General features: G+C 35.6%; 1 protein-coding gene across 1 annotated transcript in view; it reads right to left on the minus strand.

Moving 5' to 3' along the window:
- Positions 1 to 25,145, minus strand: part of RUNDC3B (RUN domain containing 3B) — a 159,355-nt gene that overhangs the window by 71,711 nt on the left and 62,499 nt on the right. The window contains exons 4-7 of the mRNA XM_022588273.2: positions 21,977 to 22,110; positions 14,934 to 15,019; positions 4,028 to 4,117; positions 1,569 to 1,649 (exon numbers count right to left, since the gene is read on the minus strand). Of these exons, the coding sequence (XP_022443981.1) occupies positions 1,569 to 1,649; positions 4,028 to 4,117; positions 14,934 to 15,019; positions 21,977 to 22,110 (391 nt within the window). The remainder of the gene's footprint in view (positions 1 to 1,568; positions 1,650 to 4,027; positions 4,118 to 14,933; positions 15,020 to 21,976; positions 22,111 to 25,145) is intronic.

Here is a 25,145-nt window from a genome sequence, read left to right on the forward strand (position 1 = left end):
AATAGACATTTCTCCAAAGGAGATATACAGATGGCCAACAAATACATGAAAAGATGCTCAGCATCACTAATCATTAGAGAAATGCAAATCAAAACCACAATGAGGTATCAGCTCACACTGGTCAGAAAGACCATCATCAAAAAAATCTAGAAAAAATAAGTGCTGGAGAGGGTGTGGAGAAAAGGGAACCCTCCTGCACTGTTGGTGGGAATGTAAACTGACACAGCTACTATGGAGAACACTATGGAGTTTCCTTAAAAAAACTAAAAATAGAACTACCATATGACCCAGCAATCCCACTACTGGGCATATACTCTGAGAAAACCATAATTCAAAAAGAGTCATGTACCACAATGTTCATTGCAGCACTATTTACAATAGCCAGGACATGGATGCAACCTAAACGTCCACTGACAGATAAATGGATAAAGAAGATGTGGCACATATATATAATGGAATATTACTCAGCCATAAAAAGGAACAAAATTGAGTTATTTGTAGTGAGGTGGATGGACCTAGAATCTGTCATACAGAGTGAAGTAAGTCAGAAAGAGAAAAACAAATACCATATGCTAATGCATATGTATGGCATTTCAAAAAGTGGTACTCATGAACCTAGTGGCAGGGCAGGCATAAAGACACAGATGTAGAGAATGGACTTGAGGGCACAAGGGGGGAAGGGTAAGCTGGGACAAAGTGAGAGAGTGGCATGGACTTATATATACTACCAAATGTAAAGTAGATAGCTAGTGGGAAGCTGTTGCACAGCACAGGGAGATCAGCTCGATGCTTTGTGACGACCTAGAGGGGTGGCATAGGGAGGGTGGGAGGGAGGCGCAAGAGGGAGGGGATATGGGGATATATGTATACATATAGCTGATTCACTTTGTTGTACAGCAGAAACAAACACAACACTGTAAAGCATTTATACTCCAATAAAGATGTGAAAAAGAAAGAAGTATATAAAGATCATTATTCTATTTGGGAAGTCAATTATGCAAGAAGATCTTCAGAATATCTTTAGATTTCATCTGATTAATTTTCAGTGCTGATGAGATTATGGAAAATCCATAACTCTCACAAAATACTGGTAGTAGGATAAACTGATACAACTCTAAGAACAGACTTTAAGAGCCACAAAATTTTTCACTGTACTTACCTGAATAACTCTATAAATGCACAACAGAAACAAAAGGAAAATTTATTTGCACAAAAATGTTCATTATTCTTTTCATTATAATGGAGATAAATGAAAAACAATTTAAATAATGAATTATAGTTTTGTAATCTCAATGGACTATTATAGAGCTATTAAAGTTATTATATTGACTACAGCAGTAGAAATACACGCTATTTTTTAAAAACTATATTTACACTGGGATTACAATTATGTAAAAACTATATATTTACATATATACTAAAAACACAACTGGAGTTTATATTTTTGAATGATCTCTGATACTGAAATAAATGTTTTATAAAAAGTAGTTTTAATCAGATGAATATATTGCACAAGACATTCAATTATAAATTAAGATTTCAATAACATATTTCAAAACGTCAAATACCTTTGGGTAAACTTCAAATATGGTGTATAGTCTATTACAGCAGGAAAGTTGCCATCTAATCCTTCTCCCTTCAGGCAGAAGCTAAGACAATAGACAGTAAATATATTAATACATTAAAATTTAAATCAAAGTGTTATAAACAATCTCTTGTTAGAGACATTTGTTTCATCAAATTGCAGGTGAATTTCTTATTTGTAATTTAAATGTGACTTGTTATAAACACCTCATAAAGATATTCTACCTTCCATATCAATAACAAAGGCTTGTATGAGTTAATAACACTGTTACGTAAATATATCATGCAAAAGTAAAATTTACTGAGAAATCTGTTCAAACATTATTTATTTCATACTATCCTCGTCTTTATTAAATTCTTAAGACATCGCTAGAGAATTTTCAGATGAAGCCTTGTTGTTCACATTTACAAATTCTCAGGTGACACTTAATATCTCCTAAAAAGAAAATCTCCTAATTAGAAAAAAATTCATGGGGCTTCCCTGGTGGCACAGTGGTTGAGAGCCCGCCTGCCAATTCAGGGGACGTGGGTTTGAACCCTGGTCCGGGAAGATTCCACATGCCACGGAGCAGCTGGGCCCGTGTGCCACAGCTGCTTAGCCTGTGCTCTGGAGCCCGCAAGCCACAACTACCAAGCCCGCCTGCTACAACTACTGAAGCCTGCGCGCCTAGAGCCCGTGCTCTGCAACAAGAGAAGCCACCTCAATGAGAAGCCTGCGCATTGCAAGGAAGAATAGCCCCTGCTAGCCGCAACTTGAGAAAGCCCACAAGCGGCAACGAAGACCCAGTGCAGCCAAAAATAAATAAATACAATTAATTAATTAAAAAAAAAAGAAAAAAGAAAAAAATTCATATATGAACTACTACCTTCTGGTTTCTTTGGGAAATGTGCCTGTTGAAATACTTGTTCTAATATGTTAATATCAAGGGTGCAGTATGTATTTTTCCAGAATTGACTAAGGAAAGAATCAAAGTGGCAACATTTTACATGGGCTTTCCTTCATTTATAGAAACATTACTAATGCATCTTTAAGACACTTTCTTTCTATACATTATCAATGGGTTACAATAAGCCAAGAGTTTAGATTCTTAACCCAGTTTTTTTTTTTCCAACCAAAAAATAAATGAAGTTGTAAAGTATTTGGACAGAGCCAGCAACATGCCATGTAAAAAGTTAACACCTTTAGAGGGATCATAAAGACAACCTTCAAAACTGCATCTATCACATTCATCATAAAGAATTAAGCTAATTAACCCAATCCCACTTATCAAATTTTAAATAGAGGAAAGTTACACTTACAAAGTGAAAAGTATTTTGAAAAAGAAGTGAGTTACTAGAAAAAGTTAACCTCAGTGAAACTGGGTAGCATTATTTTTTAGTTCAAAAAATGAACTAAAAATGAAAACTAGATTTTCATTTAAGTTTTATACTTATTTGTTAACATTCTTGTGATATATTTTAAGTGATATATTTAATGATATATTTAAGTGATATATTTCAATAAAAATATAGGGCTTCCCTGGTGGCGCAGTGATTGAGAGTCCAGCTGCCGATGCGAGGGACATGGGTTCATGCCCCGGTCCGGTAGGATCCCACATGCCACGGAGCAGCTGGGCCCGTGGGCCATGGCTGCTGAGCCTGCGCGTCCAGAGCCTGTGCTCCGCAACGGGAGAGGCCACAGCAGTGAGAGGCCCGCATACCATAAATATATATATATATATATATATATATATACACACATATATATATATGCATATATATAATACTTCCTTCATTCTCATGTTTCAGTTCTTATTCTAGACAAACCTTTTACTTTTAGTACAATGTAAAATCTTAGATCAATTAAAGAAATGCAAAAGGATGCTGCCATCAACCTAAAAAGAACTTACAACGTCCATTTTTAGTACGTGTAATCTTATTCTGAAATCAATTCATCTTGTTGATAATAAAAGCAAATATTAACAAAATGTTTAATATTTTAGATACAAAACAAGAAACATAACATACCTAAGATAGCCTGTCAATATCCTCTTTATCTCACCACATGAGACAATGAAAATCTTTCTGGATTTGAATCTTCTTTTAGTGTATTTCTTTTTCATTTTAAAGCAGTAGTTGAAAAATACTAAGAGATGAGATCCAAAACCTTCCTTCAGTGCTACCAGAGCGCATGACTTCTCTGCTTGGCAGGATGTGGTCCAAGCTTTCTTTTTACCCAAACTAGAGAGTAAGGTTGTCAGTTCATTCCCTAAGTTTGAGACAGCCTCTTTTTTGAGAGCAAACCTATTTAGAAAACTGATCTCATTCGAAAGGGAACAACATAAATCAAATCAATACCCAATTGTGTGCTTTACTTAGAAAACTGAAAGAAAAGAATCATAAGTAGAAACTATTACGAGGTAGAATAATTTTAAGTCATAATGCATATAGTTAGATGAAATACCTGAAATCAATAGCATTGAGTCCAAGCAGCATGCCAGCAAGCATATTTGCTTCCTCGCCCAAGACAATTGCTCCATCTTCATAAAATCTCCTAAAAAATGAAATGGGTGAACACATAAATATTAAAAACTGACTGAAGTTTCATCTACAGAAATCACTTAGAGCCCAAGCTCAAGTAGAAAGAAATAAATTTTATTTAATTTGTCACAACAAGAACAAACTTGGATCACTCAAGTCTTGCAGATACTTAGAAAAAAAAGCTGCCACTGTAACAAAGAAAATCATTCTAAGTGCTTATACCTCTCTTAAAAAGAATCCCCAAAGTGACTCATTCAAGGGGTCTACAGTGTCTAGCATTTTTCTCTAAGAGTGAAGCAATATAAATGTCAACTGAAAGGTGGTAAATTCACAGTCATTTATACTGGTCTATTTTCAATACTAGGTAGATTATTATTCTATACATAGAACAAACACAAACACACATTCTGTTCTTCTGTAATTCCAAAGGTTATTAACTAATTAAGAACTAGGAAGGTGTGATTAATAGTAATTTATGCTAACCTTTAACACTACAATACTAATAGGGCAGATGGGCTAGCAGGGTGGCTGCCTATGAAAAAAAAATATTCATCATATCTTTGACAAAAAGTGAATATGAATCTATTTTGCTAATTCCTTGAAAGCTTTCTGTTTTGGTCAATGTTAATTTTTAAAATACCAAAGTTTTATTTTAAAATATTTAAAATAAATATTTTGAAAAAAATATTATTTAATATGGGCTTAAGGTATTTTTCCACAAAAGAATGTAAGATCATTGAATTTACTTCTTCTTAAGAATAATAGTATGCAAAAACTAGTTTATGTCCAGTAACAGGGATAATTAAATTGTTATAACTATTTATATTACACATAGTCAACACCACTCTGTAACACCCCACTAACTAAAAGTTTCTTATTAAAGGAAATTTGTCTTGCTCTTTTCCATATTCATGAGTTTATAAAGGCTGCATGTAAAGTTTATAATACTAGCATCAATACTGAAACAGTCCACAGTTTACCAAATACTTTTACAATCATACTATTTAATAATTGCAAAGCCCATGAAGTAAATGCTGAAGGAATTGTCATTCATTTCAAATTCACCACCAAGAAGTGAGTCAGGTTAAAACAATTTGCCCAAGCTTATGTGGATAAACTTATCAAGGAGGAAAACCAATCCTTCTTACTTTAAGTTCTACATATTTTCTATTAAACCATAATACTTCTTTTAAAACAAAAATATTTAAAGAGAATTTAACCTCTGTTATGGACCTTAAGGAATTTTACATGAATAAAAAGTACAAAGAAAAATAAGAGACTATTTACCCTCTGACAGATGTAAGGCTGCCAACAAACATGGTGGGAAGACTAGCTTGGATTAGATGTTTTCTGTTTCCTTGGAAATATGGGAATTGTTTTCATTCATTTACATAAAAGGAGAAAAACTAAAAGTTCCAGCCTAACAAAGATTAGTAAAATAAATGGAAGTAATTTCTACATATTCAACTGACGTGTTCCACAAAAAGGTAATCTAAGATATATAGATTTGTCTAAAAGATATTTAGACAAATCTATATATCTGAGATCTTGTCCCTGCCCCAATGGCTAAATCGGCTGTTGATTGAATATTTTAAAAACTCCTGGAAGAACTATGATTCCAGTGGTTCTAGACCACCACATTCTATGGGACACAGATGTTTGTTCTGGCTTTTGACACTGGCAATCACCCATTATTCCTAGTACTTCCCTATATAAGAAAAGGTCTACTTTTATTTGCCACCTTGAGCCCACCATGTTTTAAAGTACATTCTAGGAGTCAGATCAAAACTATTCTTGCTTGTTCCCTAATGTTAATATTATATTATGAACTAATGAAAAATACCTGAAACAAAAACTAACTGGTTTTTAGAAAAAATTTTAAGCCTAAAGGTCATTTATGTGTGTGTATATCATGTTGTTTTACTGAGGTTTTTTGGCTTTTGTTTTACTATTGATTTTTTTTTTTTTTTTTTTTTTTTTTGCGGTACGCAAGCATGTGGGATCTTCTTGGACCGGGGCACGAACCCATGTCCCCTGCATCGGCAGGCGGACTCTCAATCATTGCGCCACCAGGGAAGCCCTACTATTGATTTTTTTAAGCTAACCTATATAAGTGAAGTGCTTGCTATACGTGTAATCAATAATTCCACTCAAATAAAACCAAGCATGAAGCATAATGCTGCAAAGACCTGATTTAATTTAACAGTCTTCACTGCAACAGAGGGGAAGGGAGGAAAAATGGAAGAGGAAAGGCTAGTTAAGAGAATTGTCCATTGTATGCTGAACTTTTCACTATTAGTCCTGGTTAAAAAAAAACAAAAAATTTTCAGTAACTGTACTTCTAACTTTGAGATAACAAATTTTTAAAATAATATTTAAAAGAATACTAAGTGATCTGAAAAAGATTATATTTCTATCATTTAATCAAAGACTTAATTAATCAAAGACAACACACTCATTCATGTATATTAGAGAGGCAGAAGCTATTAGGAAAAATTAATTTTATATTTCCTTAATCAAACCAACATATCAATAATTTTGACTGAAAATGTGATTCCTATTATCAATATTTTCAAAGACTTCTAAAGACTGTAAGCTTTCAATTTCTTCATTTTATCTCATAGAAAAATTGGAACATTAAAAAAGTTTGCTTATATAACCAAGATTATGTAACCAATGAGCCAAGAGCAAAGCCTAAGATGACTAATCCAATAATAGTAAGGTATATACTAAAAAAATTCCCTTTTTTTTGTTGAAAATATTTTTTGTTCTAAAGAAAATATTTTTATGAGCAGGATCTAACAAAAAGAGCATACTGACTTGCAAAAATGTATTATAAATATTGAAAGTACCAAGGTGAAAAATATATTAAATACTTCTGCTTAAAGATTTATATAGTAGACTGTATCTTTAAAGAAGTTTTGTATTTTAGAAGCAAAGGAAAACTGTGAGCAGCTATTTGATATTACTGTGGTCTGGAAGAAAAGCTCCCACTTTCTATTAGGTATACTCTTTCCAATTATTTGTATATTGACTAGAAATATATTAGAAACTAGAAAAGTATTTAAAATAATACCCTAATAAGAATAATACTCTTTTTATTAACACATATAATTTAATTTTAGTTGAAACATGTGTCTATAATGCCATCCTTAGTGTTCATTCTGAAAGACTATTTTAAGGCCTTTCAGGTACTTCAATAACAAATATCCTTTGGGTGGGATCCAAAGTGAACAACCAGAATAGATGATGTTGATATTGCACAATATCATGCTTCAAAATTTCCTTTTTTGAGTCATAAATTATTCCACACACTAAAAGTGCAATATTAAAATATGAGGAAGCTTATCTTATAAACCAAAGAAATTTCTTTATCAACATCTTGTTCTCTTCCCCAGTTTAGCCCTTACATAAGAAACTTGAAGGGAGGAGATAAAGAAGATTCTCCCTCATGACATACAAAACAAATTACAGCATTATAAAGAAATGATCTATTCTAAGTCAAATGGAATCAGAATGAAAAACTGGCCAAAAAATCTCCAAAAGGTCTTGCTAAGAATGTGAGATTCTTTAATTATTTTTATCAATAAGTACATAATATAGCAAGAACTGTGTTGTATCCTATAGATAAAATGGTGAACAAGGTAAACATGACCCCTCTTTATGGAGCTTATAGTCTAGGGGAGAGGACAGGCTGAAAAAAGATAATCAGAGATGGTAAGTAGTATAAAGTAAATAAATAAGTTGTTGAGGTAGAGAAAAATTAAAGGAGAACCCAACTTTGAAGAAAGTCATTAGGAAAGACATTCTCAAGTGTTTAGTCTGAGACCTTAGGCCCAGAGAAGTTTGATCACACAGGGCTCTGTAGGCCACATAACATTAACAATAATTGTAAACATTTACTGAGTGCCAGGCACAGTTATAAGTGCTTTACATGAATTATCTTGCTTAACTTTACCACCAAATACTATGCCATGGAGGGAGTAAGCAATTTACCCAAGATTCCACAGCCAGAAAGTGGCAAATCCAGGGTCTGACTCCAGGGAATGTATTTGCAGAGCCTGCAGGCTAAAGTAATGAGAAACCATTTCAATGTTTAAAGTGGGAATTGACAGGATCCCTTTTACTTTTAAGAAGAATGGCTGGAAGCTGGGTGGCTACTGGGAGGGGGCAAACTGGAATCTCAGCTGGGAGAGTAGGGGAGTATAAGCAAGAGATGAGAGAGGTATGCATTACTCTTGCAGCCATGGCGATAAAGGTAAATGGGTAGATTCGAGATAGATTTTGGAGATAGGATCGAAAAGAGTTGCTACTGGAACGACTGGAAAGAATGAAGGAGCGGGTCTTCCCTGGTGGCGCAGTGGTTAACAATCCATCTGCCAATGCAGGGGACACGGGTTCGAGACCCGGTCCGGGAAGGTCCCACATGCCGTGGAGCAACTAAGCCCGTGTGCCACAACGGCTGAGCCTGCGCTCTAGAGCCTGCGAGCCACAGCTACTGAGCCTGCGCGCCTAGAGCCCGTGTTCCGCAACAAGAGAAGCCACCACGATAAGAAGCCCGCGCACTGCAACGAAGAGTAGCCCCCGCTCGCCGCAACTAGAGAAAGCCCTCGTGCAGCAACGAAGACCCCATGAAGCCAGAAATAAATTTGTATTTAAAAAAATGAAGGAGAAAGAGGAATCAAATATGAATTTCAGATTCTGACTTCGTCAGCCATGTAAGTAGGGCAGCGAAACCATTTGCCAAGAAGTGGGTCAACAGGGTTGTAGGATGGGGTGCGGCACGGAATCAAGAAATCTGAACTATCTAGCTAGAGGTTTAAATGTGGTGCCACCACCATATAGCTGGTATTTAAAGTTCCAGGGAGATGGATGAAATTCTGAGAAGAGAAAGAAGAGCAGACAACAGAGGACTGAGCCCAGAGAATACTGACACTACAAAGCTGTGAAAAGTAAAAGAAGCCTGAGAAAGAGCAATTACAGAGGGAGAAAGAAAAGCCAGGGAATGCTATATAAGTTAAAAGCAGAGAGGTTTTTCAAGAAAGAGGAAGTTTTCAACTATTTTAGCTGTACAATGAAGTACAATGTGGACAGAGAAATGTCCATTACGTCTGGGTAGCTTGTGGACTATTGGTATTCTTTTAAAATTATCCTTGGTGGAGTGGTGAGAGGCAGAAGCTGGACGAGAATAAAGAGCGACTCTCAGGTAAGGAGATGAAAGTGTGTATAAAGATTTTTGAGAAGTCTGGTGATGACGCAGAACATGGAAATGAGCAGTATGAGAGGGAAATGCAGGTTCAAGGGAGAAGTTTTTGCTGTTAAGGTAGGAGATACCAGTATATGCTTCTAAGTGGGTGGGAATGATCCAGCAATGGGAAAGAGATTGAGGATGAGGAAAGAGAGAGGTGATAACTAAAAGAAGAAGTGAATGGGGATAGGATCTAAAAGAAAGCAGCCTCTGACAGGAGACACATTCCATCACAACAAAAATGATTGTCTTGGGCTTCCCTGGTGGCGCAGTGGTTGAGAGTCCGCCTGCCGATGCAGGGGACACGGGTTCGTGCCCCGGTCCGGGAAGATCCCACATGCCGCGAAGCGGCTGGGCCCGTGAGCCATGGCCGCTAGGCCTGCGCGTCCGGAGCCTGTGCTCCGCAACGGGAGAGGCCACAGCAGTGAGAGGCCCGCGTACCGCAAAAAAAAAGAGATTGTCTTGATTGTTAATATGATTGTTGTCTTCAGTCTTGACTCCTTGGGCTTTTCATCGACTGTGGCGAGGTCCAGATCCTCCTCAGCTACCACTTCACAAATGAGGTACTGGGTCCCACAGAACAAGCACATAAGCAAGCACCAGGAGCAGCAGCAGCAGCTTTTCATTCCTTTTTAAGGCTGAATAATATTCCACCGCATGGAATGGACATTTTGCTTACCCCTTCATCAGTTGATGGATATTCGGGTTCTCTCGCCTTTTTGGCTCTTATGGATTATGCTGCTGTGAACATCTGTGTACATGTTTTTTTTGTGAACACATGGTTTTAATTCTCTTGGATATCTGTATCTATTTATCTAGGATTCATGTGCTGGGACATATAGTAACTCTATGTTTAACTTTATGAGGAATTGCCAGGCTGTTTTTCAAAGTGGTTGCATCATTTTACTTTCCCACAATCAATGTATAATTGTTGCAATGTTTCCACATCCTTGCCAACACTTGTTATTATGTATTCTTTTTTTTGCGGTACGCGGGCCTCTCACTGTTGTGGCCTCTCTCGTTGCGGAGCACAGGCTCCGGATGCGCAGGCCCAGCAGCCATGGCTCACGGGCCCAGCCGCTCCACAGCATGTGGGATCCTCCCGGACTGGGGCACGAACCTGTGTCCCCTGCATCGGCAGGCGGACTCTCAACCACTGTGCCACCAGGGAAGCCCATATATGTTCCTTTGATCGTAGCCATCCTGGCAGGTGTGCAGTGGTATCTTGCAGTTTAGATTTGCATTTCCCTGATGCCTACTGATGTTACACATCTTCCATGTGTTTCTTGGTCATTTGTGTACCTTCTTTGGAAAAATGTCTATTCAGATTCTTTGCCCATTTTAAAATTTAAAAATATTTTACTACTGAGTTTTAAGAGTTCTTCATATATATTTCACAATCAAGTCTCTTATCAGATATAGGCTTTGCAAATATTTTCTCCAGTTCTGTGGATTGTTTTTTCACTTTCTTGAAGATATTCTTCAAAGCGATAAGCTTTACATTTTGATTCTGTCCAATTTATCTATTTTCCTTTTGCTGCTTGGGTGTTTAGTAACATGTCTAAGAAACTACTATCTAATCCCAGGTCATGCAGATTTACATCTATGTTCTCTTCTAAGAGCTTTACTTTTAGGTCTGAGCCATTTTGAGTTAACTTTATATGTGCTGTGTGGCAGCAGTCCACAAGCACATTTTAATCACGTGTATTTTTTTCATCTTAATAATGTAAAACTTTCAAACATTCAAATTCCTAAAGACCTTCTTAGTTCTTGAAAAGTGTGGTAATTTATCACTACCCCACCTACTCTCCTATCCTTTAGAAAAGTGTTTATCCATTCCTTTTTCTTCCCCCTTTGTGACAGCTGAGTAATTTTGAAGTTTTACTTTATACGTTCCTCTTCTCTTACTCCTACTATCATATCGAGAAGATTAACGTTTTTTGAACACTACTTTTGTCATCATAAATGAAGTACTGTGGTGCAACTGCAAGGTAATAAACAGGATTCCACACAGTAATTTTTTCTCTACTTTATATTTTCCACAGTTGTTACTTCAAAATCTTACCAGAATATTTTCGATCTTGTTTCAAATGTCACATTTGTATTCTTTAGCTTAACTTTTCTAATTATTTTTCAGGCTATGGGTGAGGAGAAAGTAAAACTTTGAGCAAATTATTCAGTTTCTACCTTACTTCTCTATCTCTAGGTTTTCCCAGTAACCTACCAAAATAATTCCTTTTTTCTTTTAGCTTGGATTCTCTTCTTGAGTCTGCCAACTTCCCACCTCTGGCTCTTTCCCAACAACACCCCAATCCGTAAACCGTGAAACTCTTCAAGGATTTTTTCAATTGCTCACCAAGATATCCTCCACCGTAGCAAAAAGATCACATGAATTTCTCTAATACTTTGGAGCGATCATCACGTACTTCAGAAGATTTATCGTAGTTGTGCTCCCCACAGTTCCTCTACCCAATCTTATCCTTGGATTTTCACTGATCAGTACTTTCAAGCTGCCTGTCTTAGCTCATGTAGCTCCTCCTTCTGTACTGGGGTAAACACTTGTATCACCATTTTAAAAGACCTCATTACTCTCTGTGAAGAGTAGAACAAGAAGAAATCACTTGATTCAGATACTCTCAAGACTCCTAAAGAATTAGAGATCATTTCTCATTGTTCTACAAGCGCTTATGTCAGGGAGCATCCGGACAAAAGGTAAGGAATAACTCTTCTTTCTAAAAGTACGCTTGTTATTTTATAAACCTAATCTTCCAAATACATATGTTTTCGCTACGGGTTCGCAATCAAATTTATTTATAATTAAGTTTCTCTCGTTTGATTTCAGTTAATAAAAAATAAGTAGTGTAAATAGTTAAAAAAAAAAAGACTTCGTCTTTTGGCAACTGCCTTTTTTTAGTTAACTTTTAGGATGAGAGTTCTGAAGTAACTACTTACTTCATTTCTTGATAATTACAGAGCCATCATAGTCACATTTAAATACTGTGTGTGTATCTGTGTATATAAATATGATGTATTTCTGTGCGTGTATAAACATATACTAAGCCATGTTTCTATTTGAATAATATACGTTTATATATTGTTACAAGAGTATTTTTACTTCATGAACTTTTTACAGCTGAATCACTTCCTTTTTTCCAAAAAAACCCAGCTAATACCTAAAAACAAGGCAAAAAGGATTTCCCTTAAAAAATTTAAGCTACTCACTCTAAAAATAGTCTATTCAAGTACTATTTCTACCCCACCCAATTGTGTAAACTAAGAAACAAGACTAACAACTTAGAGAGATTTTTTTTTCTTAAATTTATTTATTTATTTTTGGCTACACTGGGTCTTCGTTGATGCACGCGGGCTTCCTCTGGTTGCGGCGAGTGGGGGCTACTCTTCGTTGCGGTACGTGGCCTTCTCATTGCAGTGGCTTCTCTTGTTGCGGAGCACGGGCTCTAGGCACGCAGGCTTCAGTAGTTGTGGCACATGGGCTCAGTAGTTGTGGCTCACGTGCTCCAGAGAGCAGGCTCAGTAGTTGTGGCACACAGGCTTAGTTGCTCCGCGGCATGTGGGATCTTCCTGGACCAGGGCTCGAACCCATGTCCCCTGCATTGGCAGGTGGATTCTTAACCACTGCACCACCAGGGAAACCCTAGAGAGATTATTAATGCTTTAATTTCTATTTAGAAAAGACTATCTTGTTATTGTACAGGAGATAATTATGGTATAAACTTGGTTTTGATTTCATTAATTTAGGATTTTTAGGTTTGATCTATGAGATTCTGATACTACTTTTATTTTTGAAGCCTTATTATATTCAATATTTATTATCTTCCATAATTAAACGTATTTACTAGTGATGATAAATAAAACAAATGTTTCATTGCATAAGATTTATTTCAAATGTCTAAGAGTTTATCATCATCTCACTGTCTATCTTTAGAAATATCTCAAGAGTATCATACTGCTTTAAAAGAATTCAATAAGCATATATCAGATTTACTTTGTGCAAATGCTTCTTGGAGTTAAAAGTCTTTATATCCTGGTCAAATTTATAATGATAATTTTTTCTTTGTATCTTCCAAATAAAAAATTTATTGTTTTATTACCTAAAAACATAAAGACACCTAAGTAAAGATACTGTAATCTGTATTAGCTAGTTAGCTAAAAGAATGTGTCATAATAAAGGCCCAGATTTTCTCAAAATCCAAAATGTCAAATATGGCATCAGGACATGAACTTAAGATTCCAGATACATGATTTCTGTATATATATTCCTAATTTTCTGTCAAAACTGGTTTACAGACACTCTCTTCTTTAAGAAATACGATTGACGAGGTAGAAATAACTATGGTAATTTAGAAGTGTCTAAGGCAGTGCTGTCTGATAGAACTTTCTGCTATGAAGCACTGTTCTATATCTGTGCTGTCCAATTTGGTTGCCATTAACCACAGAAGGTCAGTGAAGACCTAAAATGTGATAAAGCAACTGAAGAACTGAATCAGTAATTTTACTTTTTTAAAAAATAAATTTAGTTATTTTATTTATTTATTTTTGGTTGTGCTGGGTCTGTTACTGCGCGTGGGCTTTCTCTAGTTGCGGCGAGTGGGGGCTACTCTTCATTGCGGTGCGCGGGCTTCTCACTGAGGTGGCTTCTCTTGTTGCGGAGCGTGGGCTCTAGGTGCACGGGCTTCAGTAGTTGTGGCACGTGGGCTCTACAGTGCAGGCTCAGTAGTTGTGGCCCACAGGCTTCACTGCTCCGCGGCATGTGGGATCTTCCTGGATCAGGGCTCAAAACTGTGTCCCCTGCGTCGGCAGGTGGAATCTTAACCACTGCGTCACCAGGGAAGCCCAGTAATTTTACTTAATTTCAATTTTAATTTACACAGTGGCATGTGGTTAGTGGTGACTGTATTGAGTAGTACATATCTAGGATATTGAAAATATTGAATATTTTCATTTACAAATACTACTGAAATGGAAAAAAAATGGTTTCTTTAACAAAAGCTATAAATATAGATTAGCAGACCACAGCTGAGTAGGAATGACTGTTGTCCTAATATGAACCTTTTCTCGATCATCATAAAAAGTTAATAAAGTCCTGTTTTGCACAATGTACCATCTTACAACCCAAGAAGAACATTGGTATAGACTGCCCTAAAAAGACAACTGAGCAACCATTAATTATATTATATAAGAATTAAAGAAATAAATATTGTGGTGTGGAAAGAGAAAGAATGCTATAGGAATTTCACAGATTTTTCTCCAAATTGGTTAGAAAAAAGTCTGTGGAGAAAATGAAACTTCACGTGTTGAAAAAGTAAGAATCAGAAATTGTTCAGAAAAAAGATATTCCAGGCAGAATGTGAGGCCTGAAAAGATAAACCAAGGTAAGATGTATGTTTAGTTGAGAAACTGCATTTTCCTGAGAAGACAGTGGATTTATCTGAGAAGTACAAAAAGGAGGAAATAAATTAGGCAAGGACTTTAAGAACAAATGCGTCTTCATCTATTCTTACTGCTAAGTCTTCTGGTAAATCTTTTAAATATATATTGAAAATTAAAAGGACTTTTAAACCTGGTTGTTTTGAAGTCTCTCAGAGCTGTAGAGATGTATTCAGATAAATGTTTTTCCATGAGTGCTACTCTGATCCAGGCTCTACCCTAAAAGGAAGAAGAAAGAATCAAACATGAAAAAAAAAATTAGAAGTTAAAATATATTTTGCCTGCTATGTCATAAAAATATAAACATTTTAATATGCAAAGAATAACTCACTCAAAATATGCATTTGATAAAGACTAAAAAATAAGTAGATAAGATGAGGTAAATTTTAATTATATATAGTATATACTTTGTTCTCTGAAGGTGCAGGGTAGATCATGTCAGATTAACTTTCTAGCATCTGAAGGGACATAACCATTAATATTGACTTAACTTGGGTTACAGACTTCTTGTGAATTATAGAAGGAAATCACAAGACATATCTCTTTACTTCAATGCCCAAATCAACATGCCAATTAAAATGAGCCCCCTTATAAAACATGAAGAAAAGAGTCCGTTCTCATTAATAATCACCCTCACACCACTTGTTTAGTCTTTCCAGAGGAAGGTTTCAGACAACCAAATTTCATTATTTATCATGCATCCAAATCATGAGTTACTGAATTTGGTGCCTCCAGAGCATATTCTAAAGACTATTACCAAAAATTTAAACCAGAAAAAACAAACACACAACAAAAGCACCCAGAAGCATACTCTAGAACAAAATCAGAGAAAACACACAATTCTAACAAAATATGAAAAATTTAATTTTGCTTTTGAAAAGAGGTAACATCATTCAATAGTTGGGACTAGCCAGTTAAGTTTTGTTATAATCCAAAGCATTTCTTCTGGATTCTTTGTTTAGAATGAAAGACTATAAAGATTATATTTTTTAGTGAGAATTTTATAATTCAGTTACTTTCCTTTTCACCCAACCCTTTCACACATCTCCAGAAAATCTATGAAGATTAACTATATAGAAATTCAAAACACTGCAATGGCAGCTAAGAATAAAGGTGTCACTAACCAATATATATGATGGTCGACTACCAGTATAGAAAAACAAGCACTGAAATGTCTACAGTTGTAGAAATGTCTACAACTCTAGTGAATTCACCAAAACTGTCGGACAGAAGGATGAAAACGGAGTTAATCCAGACGTGGAAAAACCTAGCAGGCTAGGACTTCCCTGGTGGTGCAGTGGTTAAGAATCCGCCTGCCAATGCAGGGGACACAGGTTTGAGCCCTGGTCCGAGAAGATCCCACATGCCGCAGAGCAACTAAGCCCGTGCGCCACAACTACTGAGCCTGTGCTCTAGAGCCCGCGAGACACAACTACTGAGCCCGTGCGCCTAGAGCCTGTGCTCCACAATGAGAAGCCACCGCAACGAGAAGCTCACGCACCGCAACAAAGAGTAGCCCCCGCTTGCCACAACTAGAGAAAGCCCACGCACAGCAACAAAGACCCAATGCAGCCAAAAATAAATTACAATAAATTAAAAAAAAAAAAACAACCTAGCAGGCTACAAGCAGCAGTATTGTTGGGAAATAAAGGAATGATATGGGTGTGATTAGCATGCCAGTCAGTTTGCCCACCAATCTGCCCACCTTTTTTTAACCTAAAAATCCCTTAGCTTGCCCTGTGCTCAGTCCATTGTTTCTGCTGAGTCAGCCCAGGGAAACCTACAGTTAGTCGTAGGATTGGAACAGAGGAAGGAAGAGGCAAGCACGAGCTCCCAGTCTCAAGTTTCTTAAAATTTCATCTAAAAGACACAGAGACTAGTAGTAGTGGCTTGAATCAAAAAGCTACATTCTAAAACAGAAGTGGGAAAAGCTGCTCTCCAGAGAAAGTTAGACACAGGACACTGTGCTATTGTTAAGATAAGAAATATGGGGGAAAGTCCTGCTTCCTGATTTATTAATTTCAATCCACACAAAACTGGGCTGCACCTAGTTTCCTGTCCTTAGATGTTTGTGGAATTCTTTGTTATACTGTCATAATAAATGGTGCTGATTTTAACAGTTTCTCTTCTTTCAACAAAAGAAACAGAAGATATAAAGCTTGTTGGGACCATAAAGGAGGAAAAGCTGAAAATTAGGTTTAAGATTTTAGACTTTATCAGATAATGGTGAGCCACTGAAGGTTGCTGTTATTGTTTGGGAGACACAAATATTTGTTTGTTTGCCACTGAAGTTTTTTCCAAAAAATAAACGTAGTCAACACTTCTTAAGAATGTAATTAATACATGCTTACCTCTGTTTTAAGAGCGTTTTACACATTAAGATATTTAATCCTCACAAGAACTGTGTGTGAGTCAGGTTACAATACTATCCCTACTTTACTATATGAAGAAACAAAAAATAGACACAACTGGAAGACAGGAAACTCATGCCACCAAACCAACCAACCTAATTGAACTAATACCCATACACTCTACCTTCCCTCCTATTTCAGGGGATGAACTGTAATCATTTAAGATAGTAAAAAGACAAATCACAGAGTGGACAAAAATACTTGCATTATATGTATCTGACAAAAGAATCTCATTTGTAGAATGCCAAGAATTCTTACAAATCCATAAGAAAAAGATAACTCAATTTAAAAATGAGCTGCAAGGGGAAGATTTTAAACTATAGCGTCAATTTCTTTAGTAGACATCAGAATATTCAGATGCTTTCTTCCTTTTTGTGTTAGCTTTGTAAGTGACAGTTTTCAAGTAATCTGCCCATTTCATTTAAATTTTTTAATTTATAGGTGTGAAGTTATTCATAATACTTTCTTTTAGGATTTTTAATGTCTGTAGGGTCGATGGGTTTTACCTCTTCTTCATTACTGATACTGGTAATTTATAATCTCTCTTTTTCTTTTCTTTCTTGAGTAGCCTTGCTAGAAACTTAACAGTTATATTAATCTTTTTAAAAACACCAACTGGGACTTCCCTGGTGGCACAGTGGTTAAGAATCCACCTGCCAATGCAGGGGGTACGGGTTTGATCCCTGGTCCAGGAAGATTCCACATGCCACGGAACAGCTAAGCCCGTGTGCCACAACTACTGAGCCTGCGCTTTAGAGCCTGTGAGCCACAACTACTGAGCCCGCCTGCCACAAGTACTGAAGCTCACGCACCTAGAGCCCGTGCTCTGCAACAAGAGAAGCCAACGCCACGAGAAGCCTGCGCACCACAACGAAGAGAAGCCCCTGCTGGCCGAAACTAGAGAAAGCCAGCACACAGCAACGTAGACCCAACGCAGCCAAAAATAAATTAATTAATTAATTAGTTAAAAAAATGAAAACCACCAACTTTTGGTTTTGTTGATATGCTTCTAGTGTACATTTGTTTCAATTTAATTGAATTTTTGCTCTTCATTATTTCTTTCCTTCTACTTTGGGTTTATTACTTTTTTTTAAGCTTCTTGAGATGAAAGCTTGATCACTGATTTTTCAGCCTTTCTTTAAAAAAAATACATAAAAGCCTATTTAAGCCTATCTATTCTCCTCTAAGCACAATTTTTTATATATTTTCATTATCATTACTTACCAAATATTTTTCAATTTCATGTGTAATTTCTTCTTTCATCCATGAGTTATTTAGAAATTCTTCTCAAATTCAACTTATATAAGCATTTTCTAGTTATCTTTTTATTATTGATTCTACTGTGGTTAGAGAACATACTTATATTTCAATCCTCTGAAATTCATTGAGGTGAATTACAACTTAGCAAACGACCGATCTTTGTACATATCTTTGTATAAGAATGTATAAGAATGTATATCCTGTAGCTTCCTATTTTGATTTCCTTATATACTCCAGTTCTCTAGTATTCTTAATCTTTATATTTTCTTTATTTATATCACAATTACTTAAAAGTTCATTATCTGCATCTCCCATAGGTCTGTTTCAATTGTCTTTTTTATATTTCTTAGTTTTATTCATTTAATCTTGTTTCCTGATATACCTGGTGATTTCTGATTAAATAATGGACACTGTGGAGGAAAATTTGTAGCAACTCTAGTGCTACCTTTCTCTAGAGTAGATTTGCTTTTCTTCTGGTAGACAGACAGTGTACTTGAAAATCACCTTGTACCACTTAAGGACACCGCTTTTAGGTCTTTTGAAGGCTGGTCTTCATCTGAATTCCCCTTACTCCCAAGGTACAGCCTTTCTGGGGTCACAAATAAAAGCCTGGAGTGTTTACAGGGCCCCTCCAATTTGTGTGACTTCCAGGTTTGGGGCCATCACACTAAAGAACTAGGGATAGGAAAAGTCGAGTGGTAGTTAAAAGAGGAGGTAGATTTGTGAATCAGTAATAGAAAATGAACATAAAAATGGCCTCTTTGCAATACTACATCTTATTGCAAAGTTCTAGTATTTGGTAATTCTGGTGTATCTGTGATTAACACCCTCTCTCTGCCTCTGCCTCTTTCAGTAGAAAATTTGGCTAACCAGTTTCTGGGACAAAGCACTGACAAGGCCAGCTTCTGAACAAGGAAAAAGTAAACAAGAAGATGAGACCAGGAATAACTAGGAAGGATTAGGGACATAAGTCATAAGAATGTATTGAAGACTACACTCACAGTTCTGTCATGGTATAGGTGCTCAATAAAAATTTATCAGGTGGAAGGATGCATGGATGTATGAATGGTTGATGTGAGTAGTATATTCAGAAATTGGTCTAATATGTTAAATTTATATCATAGAAGGAACAAGGGATAAGGTTGCTTATCCTAACAAGGATGGGGGGGCAGTATAGGGGTAGGAGAGTGGAAGGTACAAACTACTGGGTGTAAGACAGGCTACAAGGATGCACTATACAGCACAGGGAATAGAGCCAATATTTTGTAATAACTGTAAATGGAAAGTAACCTTTAAAAATTATATTAAAAAAAGTAAAAATAAATTTTTTAAAATTTAGGTACTTGGTCCATGTTTTACAAAATATTTAATTTCAATATATGTGTCAATTTTGCTAACCAAAAATTTTCCATAAGAAAAAAAATCTTTCTAAATAAAAATGGATACAGGAACAATAAACTTAGAAACTACACTGTTGAAAGATGATTGTTATACATTTGTGTATTATACAGACATGTAATTTATTAGGTTATGATTGTCAAATAATGAATTGAATTAAATTATGTCGATCTTAAAACTATCTAATATTTTCAACCTTTATTTTCTACTTCATTTTTATTTCATTCTGTAACTCTTAAGTGTCAAAAATGGTAAGGAAAGTTATTATGACAAACCAATAAAAATAAATAAACTACTATACTAAAGCTAATATACCTTATGTCACCAGCTCAGACCTTTACAATCTTAAAAATTTTGAGGACTCCAAAGGGTTTTTACATAGGTTATATCTATCCATATTCACTGCACTACAAGTCAAAACTGGAAACTTTAAAAATATATAGTAATTAAAAAAATAATGAACTCATTATACATTAACACTGAAAACCATATTTTTATGAAAAAATAACTATCTTTCCCTAAAAAAATTATTAGAGAGAAAAGACCTCTGTTTTACATTTTTACAAATCTCTTTAATGTATGGCTTAATAAAAGAGAACTAGATATCTGCTTCAGCATTCTATCTGTTGCAATGGGTCGTTCTGGTTGAAGCATGTGAAGAAAATCTACCCTCACACAGATACATAATTGGAAGAAGGAATCATTTAATAGCCTTTTCAGATAATTGTGGATGATATTCTCCTTTGGTTCTAATCAAAACTCAGTAAGTGATAATTTCTTAAAGGTTAATTGCAAAATGGACTCTATAACCATATCAATGAATGTTTCATACTGTATTACATTCTTACACCTTGAATGGATCTTTTACCCATGCATGATTTTATTATTCCACACATCAGACGCAAGAGGGAAGAGATATGGGAACATATGTATATGTATAACTGATTCACTTTGTTATAAAGCAGAAACTAACACACCATTGTGAAGCAGTTATACTCCAATAAAGATGTTAAAAAATAAAAAATATAAGTTATGCAGGTCTACAAAATATTGACACATTCCATTAAATAATATATATTTTTGTTAATATCAACATCAGTGTTATTAGAAAAGCATTTAAGTACTAGGAAGTTATCGAGTTAAGATGGTGAATACACTACAAGTTTTCCAAAATTCTAATTTTTACTGGAAAGCTTTAATTTTACCATTGGCAACAAATACTGTCAAGCTGTTTTTCTTGAAGGAACAGGTTTACTTCATTCATCTTTACTTATGAAATGTCTACAAAATGCCTACGTCTAAAAAGGCTATAGTTTGAATGTTTTTCTTTCAAGTAAAAATAGTATTACATGACAAAAGTGTCTAGTTCAGTTAACAATTCAAACTACTGCATGAGTACGTTTCCTTGAGACAACCATCACATGTCAATATGCTGTATACATACTTCCCATTTTGTCACTCAAGATATTAAAAAGACAGCTTCTCAAAGCCTTGAGATTTAATTAAACTAATAATGTTTACTTCACCATCATGGACATTAAGTGAAACTGGTTTTTGTTTTTAAGACTGAATGTATGGTGAGGAAGAACTCAATGACTACTAGTATAGTTTGATGCTACTGCTTTAATTTATGCTAAGGCACCAGTTAATTTTACCCACCATTGCTTCTGCATAAGCAGTGCAAGTATCAACCCAGTGCAAAAGGCAAGTAACATTTTGGTACTATGTGAAAATAGTTTTGACATTATGGACTGCCAGCGCAGGACACTAAGAGTCGCTGATTTAGGTAATTCAAGAAATGTAGAAACTTCATAGACTAGGAAATATTTTACTGTGCTTCTCAAAAAAGAAATTCATAGTTACTAGCTTCATACCTTCCTGCTATTTATAAGGCAAAAGTGAAGATTCAAGAGCATTCTAAAATAATTACATGCTACTAAAAATAAAAAATGAAACAAGCCTCTGAAAGATGTTAAATTTGGTCAAGTGCTTAATTCCAACAAAGAAAAGAAAGATTTTATATAGCAAAGAGCTCAAAATTTTCTATTTGGGTCAAAATTGTTTAGGATTAGATTACACGTACTGCACATTATTATTTATGCCTTACCTTAGCTCTAGAGGAACTGACATTTTCCATATTTTCAATGCTGCAGATACAGTTCTGTGAAACTTTCCGGCAAGCCACTCTGATATAGTCCCAGAAGCTACGAGGACTTTCATAACCAAACCAGGTTACTTGACCTTCAGGAGACAAATTGTAATACAAAATAAAACTAGACTAGAAATTCAAAACTCAAGAATAAAACTCTGAGAAATAAATGTCAGTAGAGTGTGCGATTGTGGAAAGGGCACCTGGGGTCAAAAAGCCTTAAGTCTGGTCCCGTTCTACCTTTACCTAGTTGTGTTACTTTGGGCAATTTATTTAATGTATCTGGATCATAGTTTTCTCAACAATAAAATTAAATTAAATGAAGTAAAAAGGGTCTAGACACTAAAAAATCTCTTATAGGTTAATATCCTGTTATTCTAACACAGTCTTTCAGAGAGCACACAGGTATGCCTCTTTGTGGTTCTAGTTAAGCGTTAATTTAAACTTCACTAGTTGCATCCTGAAGCTTCCTCTTCTTGGAAAAACAGAAAAAACTTAAAAGGCAACACTTTTTCTCCTCTTCAGAGGGATACTTCAAAGAAATGAAACAACGTGTGGTCTGTAAGTACCTATAATCAGTGAGACTCCTACATTCACTAATCATTCCCACCCATTCACTACCATTCTACCAAACCTTCATCTAACTGTCATTCATTTGCTCTCTTCTAGTCACCAACCTGTGACATGTCCTTTAGGCATTTACTATTCTAATCTTCCAGATTTGGGTAATTATGTATTGTTCAAGAACAAATGTTCTTTTGTGTGTATCTTATATTAGTATTAATATTTCTATGCAGGACTTTGAGTAGTAGGTCCAGGGGAACAATTTTTTACTCTGAATATTTTTAAATGGGACATGAGAGACATCTTAATATTTCTTCAGGTGTCTGGAATAATTATTCTTACCTAGGGAAGTTGTTCAATCTTAATGAAGAAAGATTAGCTTTTATATTTTAAAATCTCTGCTTCTTTGTTTTCAGTTAATATTTATCTCAATCTTCTTTTCCCCAGTAACACGTTCTCTCTAAGCAACATCAAAAAGAGTTAAAGTGTTCTTGTCCACAAGCAGCATTTTAGGAACAACGTCTAAAATATTTGAGTGGTGTCCAACCAGGGCAGCCCATAAGAATGACTGGGCTTCTTTTAAAAAGTTCTCATGTCTGGGCTCCACCCAAACTAAATAATCAGAATCGTTGGGGGTGGGCCTACACACTGGTATTTTTTAAAAGATCCCCCTGGTATTTCTAATAGTATGGTTACTCAACCAACAGAAAGCTCACATATCATGATAGGTAACCCCTATTCATCATGGAGGACATTTCCAAGGGCTCCTCTTCTGGTAAGCCACGTGTGATCTCTGCAGTAAGTTACTCCTCCCTACGTGCTGGCATATCACCCTGAGCTTACTTACCCTTATAATTATCTGCTTACTTGACTGTCTCACATATTAGGTGGTAAGATCACTAAGGCAAGGACTGTATCTTATTTGTCCTCAATTCTATCTCCAGCACTTAACACAGTGCTTGGCTCATAGCGGGCATTTAATAAATATTTACTAAACAAATCGACTGGTTAATCATCACAAAACAAGATCTTAATTGCAATGCATATAGAAATTTGAATTAAAAAAATCTAATTAGTATCTTTTTACAGAAACAGCTCAGTGACAACCTGGTGTCAAGATGTCTGCATGCTAGATTATAGATATCAAATATTCTGGACAAATACATTTAGCTTTGTCTACAAATAACTAAAAATACAAAAGCATCTAGAAATCTTTACTCAAACATCTATATAACTCAAATGTCTCCTTAAAAATTAAATCTTACTACCAAAAAATACAAATCTATAGGAATGTTTATAATCTTCCTTCTTTTTCTCAATCTCTCCCCATCACTTTTCTTTGCCTCCTCTCTTCTTTAGTTAAAAAAAGTTCCTAGAACAGGATCTCCATATAGTCTGTCTTTGGGGCAATTTTCATGTTATCAATTTGTTAGCCATTTGGAGAGGAAACAGGATGCCTAATGGTAAGAATATAAGCTTTTGAGCCTGGTGGGCCAGAATTACATCACTTTCTAGACATACAATCTTAAGCAAATGACTTAACTTCACTCTACCAATCTGAGTTTCTTCTATAAATTGACAATAATGGTGGTATCTACATGATAATACTGCTGTGAGGATTAAATAATGTATGTGCAGCAATTAGTATACAGCCTAATACAAATATTAACAATGATTACTACTGTTATTACTATTATCATACAAATAGTCAAGAGACCCAAGGTCCCCTTGCATTGCAAAGTGGGAATGAGATGCACAGTGAAGATTTTCCCATTACTTGCTTAGAATCTAGAAAAATCTTTAAAATTTACTCCCTAATCCAACCTTTTACCATATCAACCATTCTAAATTTACCTCCCTAAAATCTAGTCTTGACTAATTTTCCTTGGCTTCTATTAATTGGGATTGTCCCGCAATTTAAAAATGAGGAATAGCTACCACACTTCCCTCAAGAAATGGAGTACCATACACTGCCAGGGACCTCAAAAGGAGAATCACAAGATTTCTCTGGTGACTTTATTTTAAATCTTCTCATGAGTTTGGCATGACTGAGGAAATTAATTTATGAGAAGTTTCAAAGTAGAGCTGCTGAAAACCAAAAGAATATAACAAAGCCCCCTTTTGGAGGAGAGGAAACAAAGATATAGAGAAACTAAAAGTCTAGGCTTAGGTTAAACAGAAAAGGAATGGGCGCTAAATCCTTAGGATTCCTGCTATGTGTAGGATATGCTGTCTACAAGACCTTCACCCAAGAGAAAATGACAAGATTTCCTAGCTAACGAACTGAGAAACTAAACAATTAACAAAATGACATGTTGCCATGACTTGCAGGGCCTTAAGTATACCAGTAGTATCTTCCCAACACTGCTACCTACTCAACAAACTAGATGAGAGGATGACTTGGCTTGATTCTGCCTTCCTTTCTCTTTCATGTGCATCATTTCCAAAAGGAAGTTTTTAAATCAAGACCCTGAATTTTTCACATTCAGAAGGATGTGGGTTAAGAGTCCCTTGTTAGAACCTCCAAATGAACTCTCATGTAAATTGTCCATGTATCCTAGGG

The sequence above is a fragment of the Delphinapterus leucas genome, chromosome 9 (genome assembly GCF_059928025.1).
Source record: "Delphinapterus leucas isolate spDelLeu-1000000601 "Yukka" chromosome 9, BTC_Dleu_Yukka2, whole genome shotgun sequence".
In the NCBI taxonomy this organism is placed as follows: domain Eukaryota; kingdom Metazoa; phylum Chordata; class Mammalia; order Artiodactyla; family Monodontidae; genus Delphinapterus; species Delphinapterus leucas.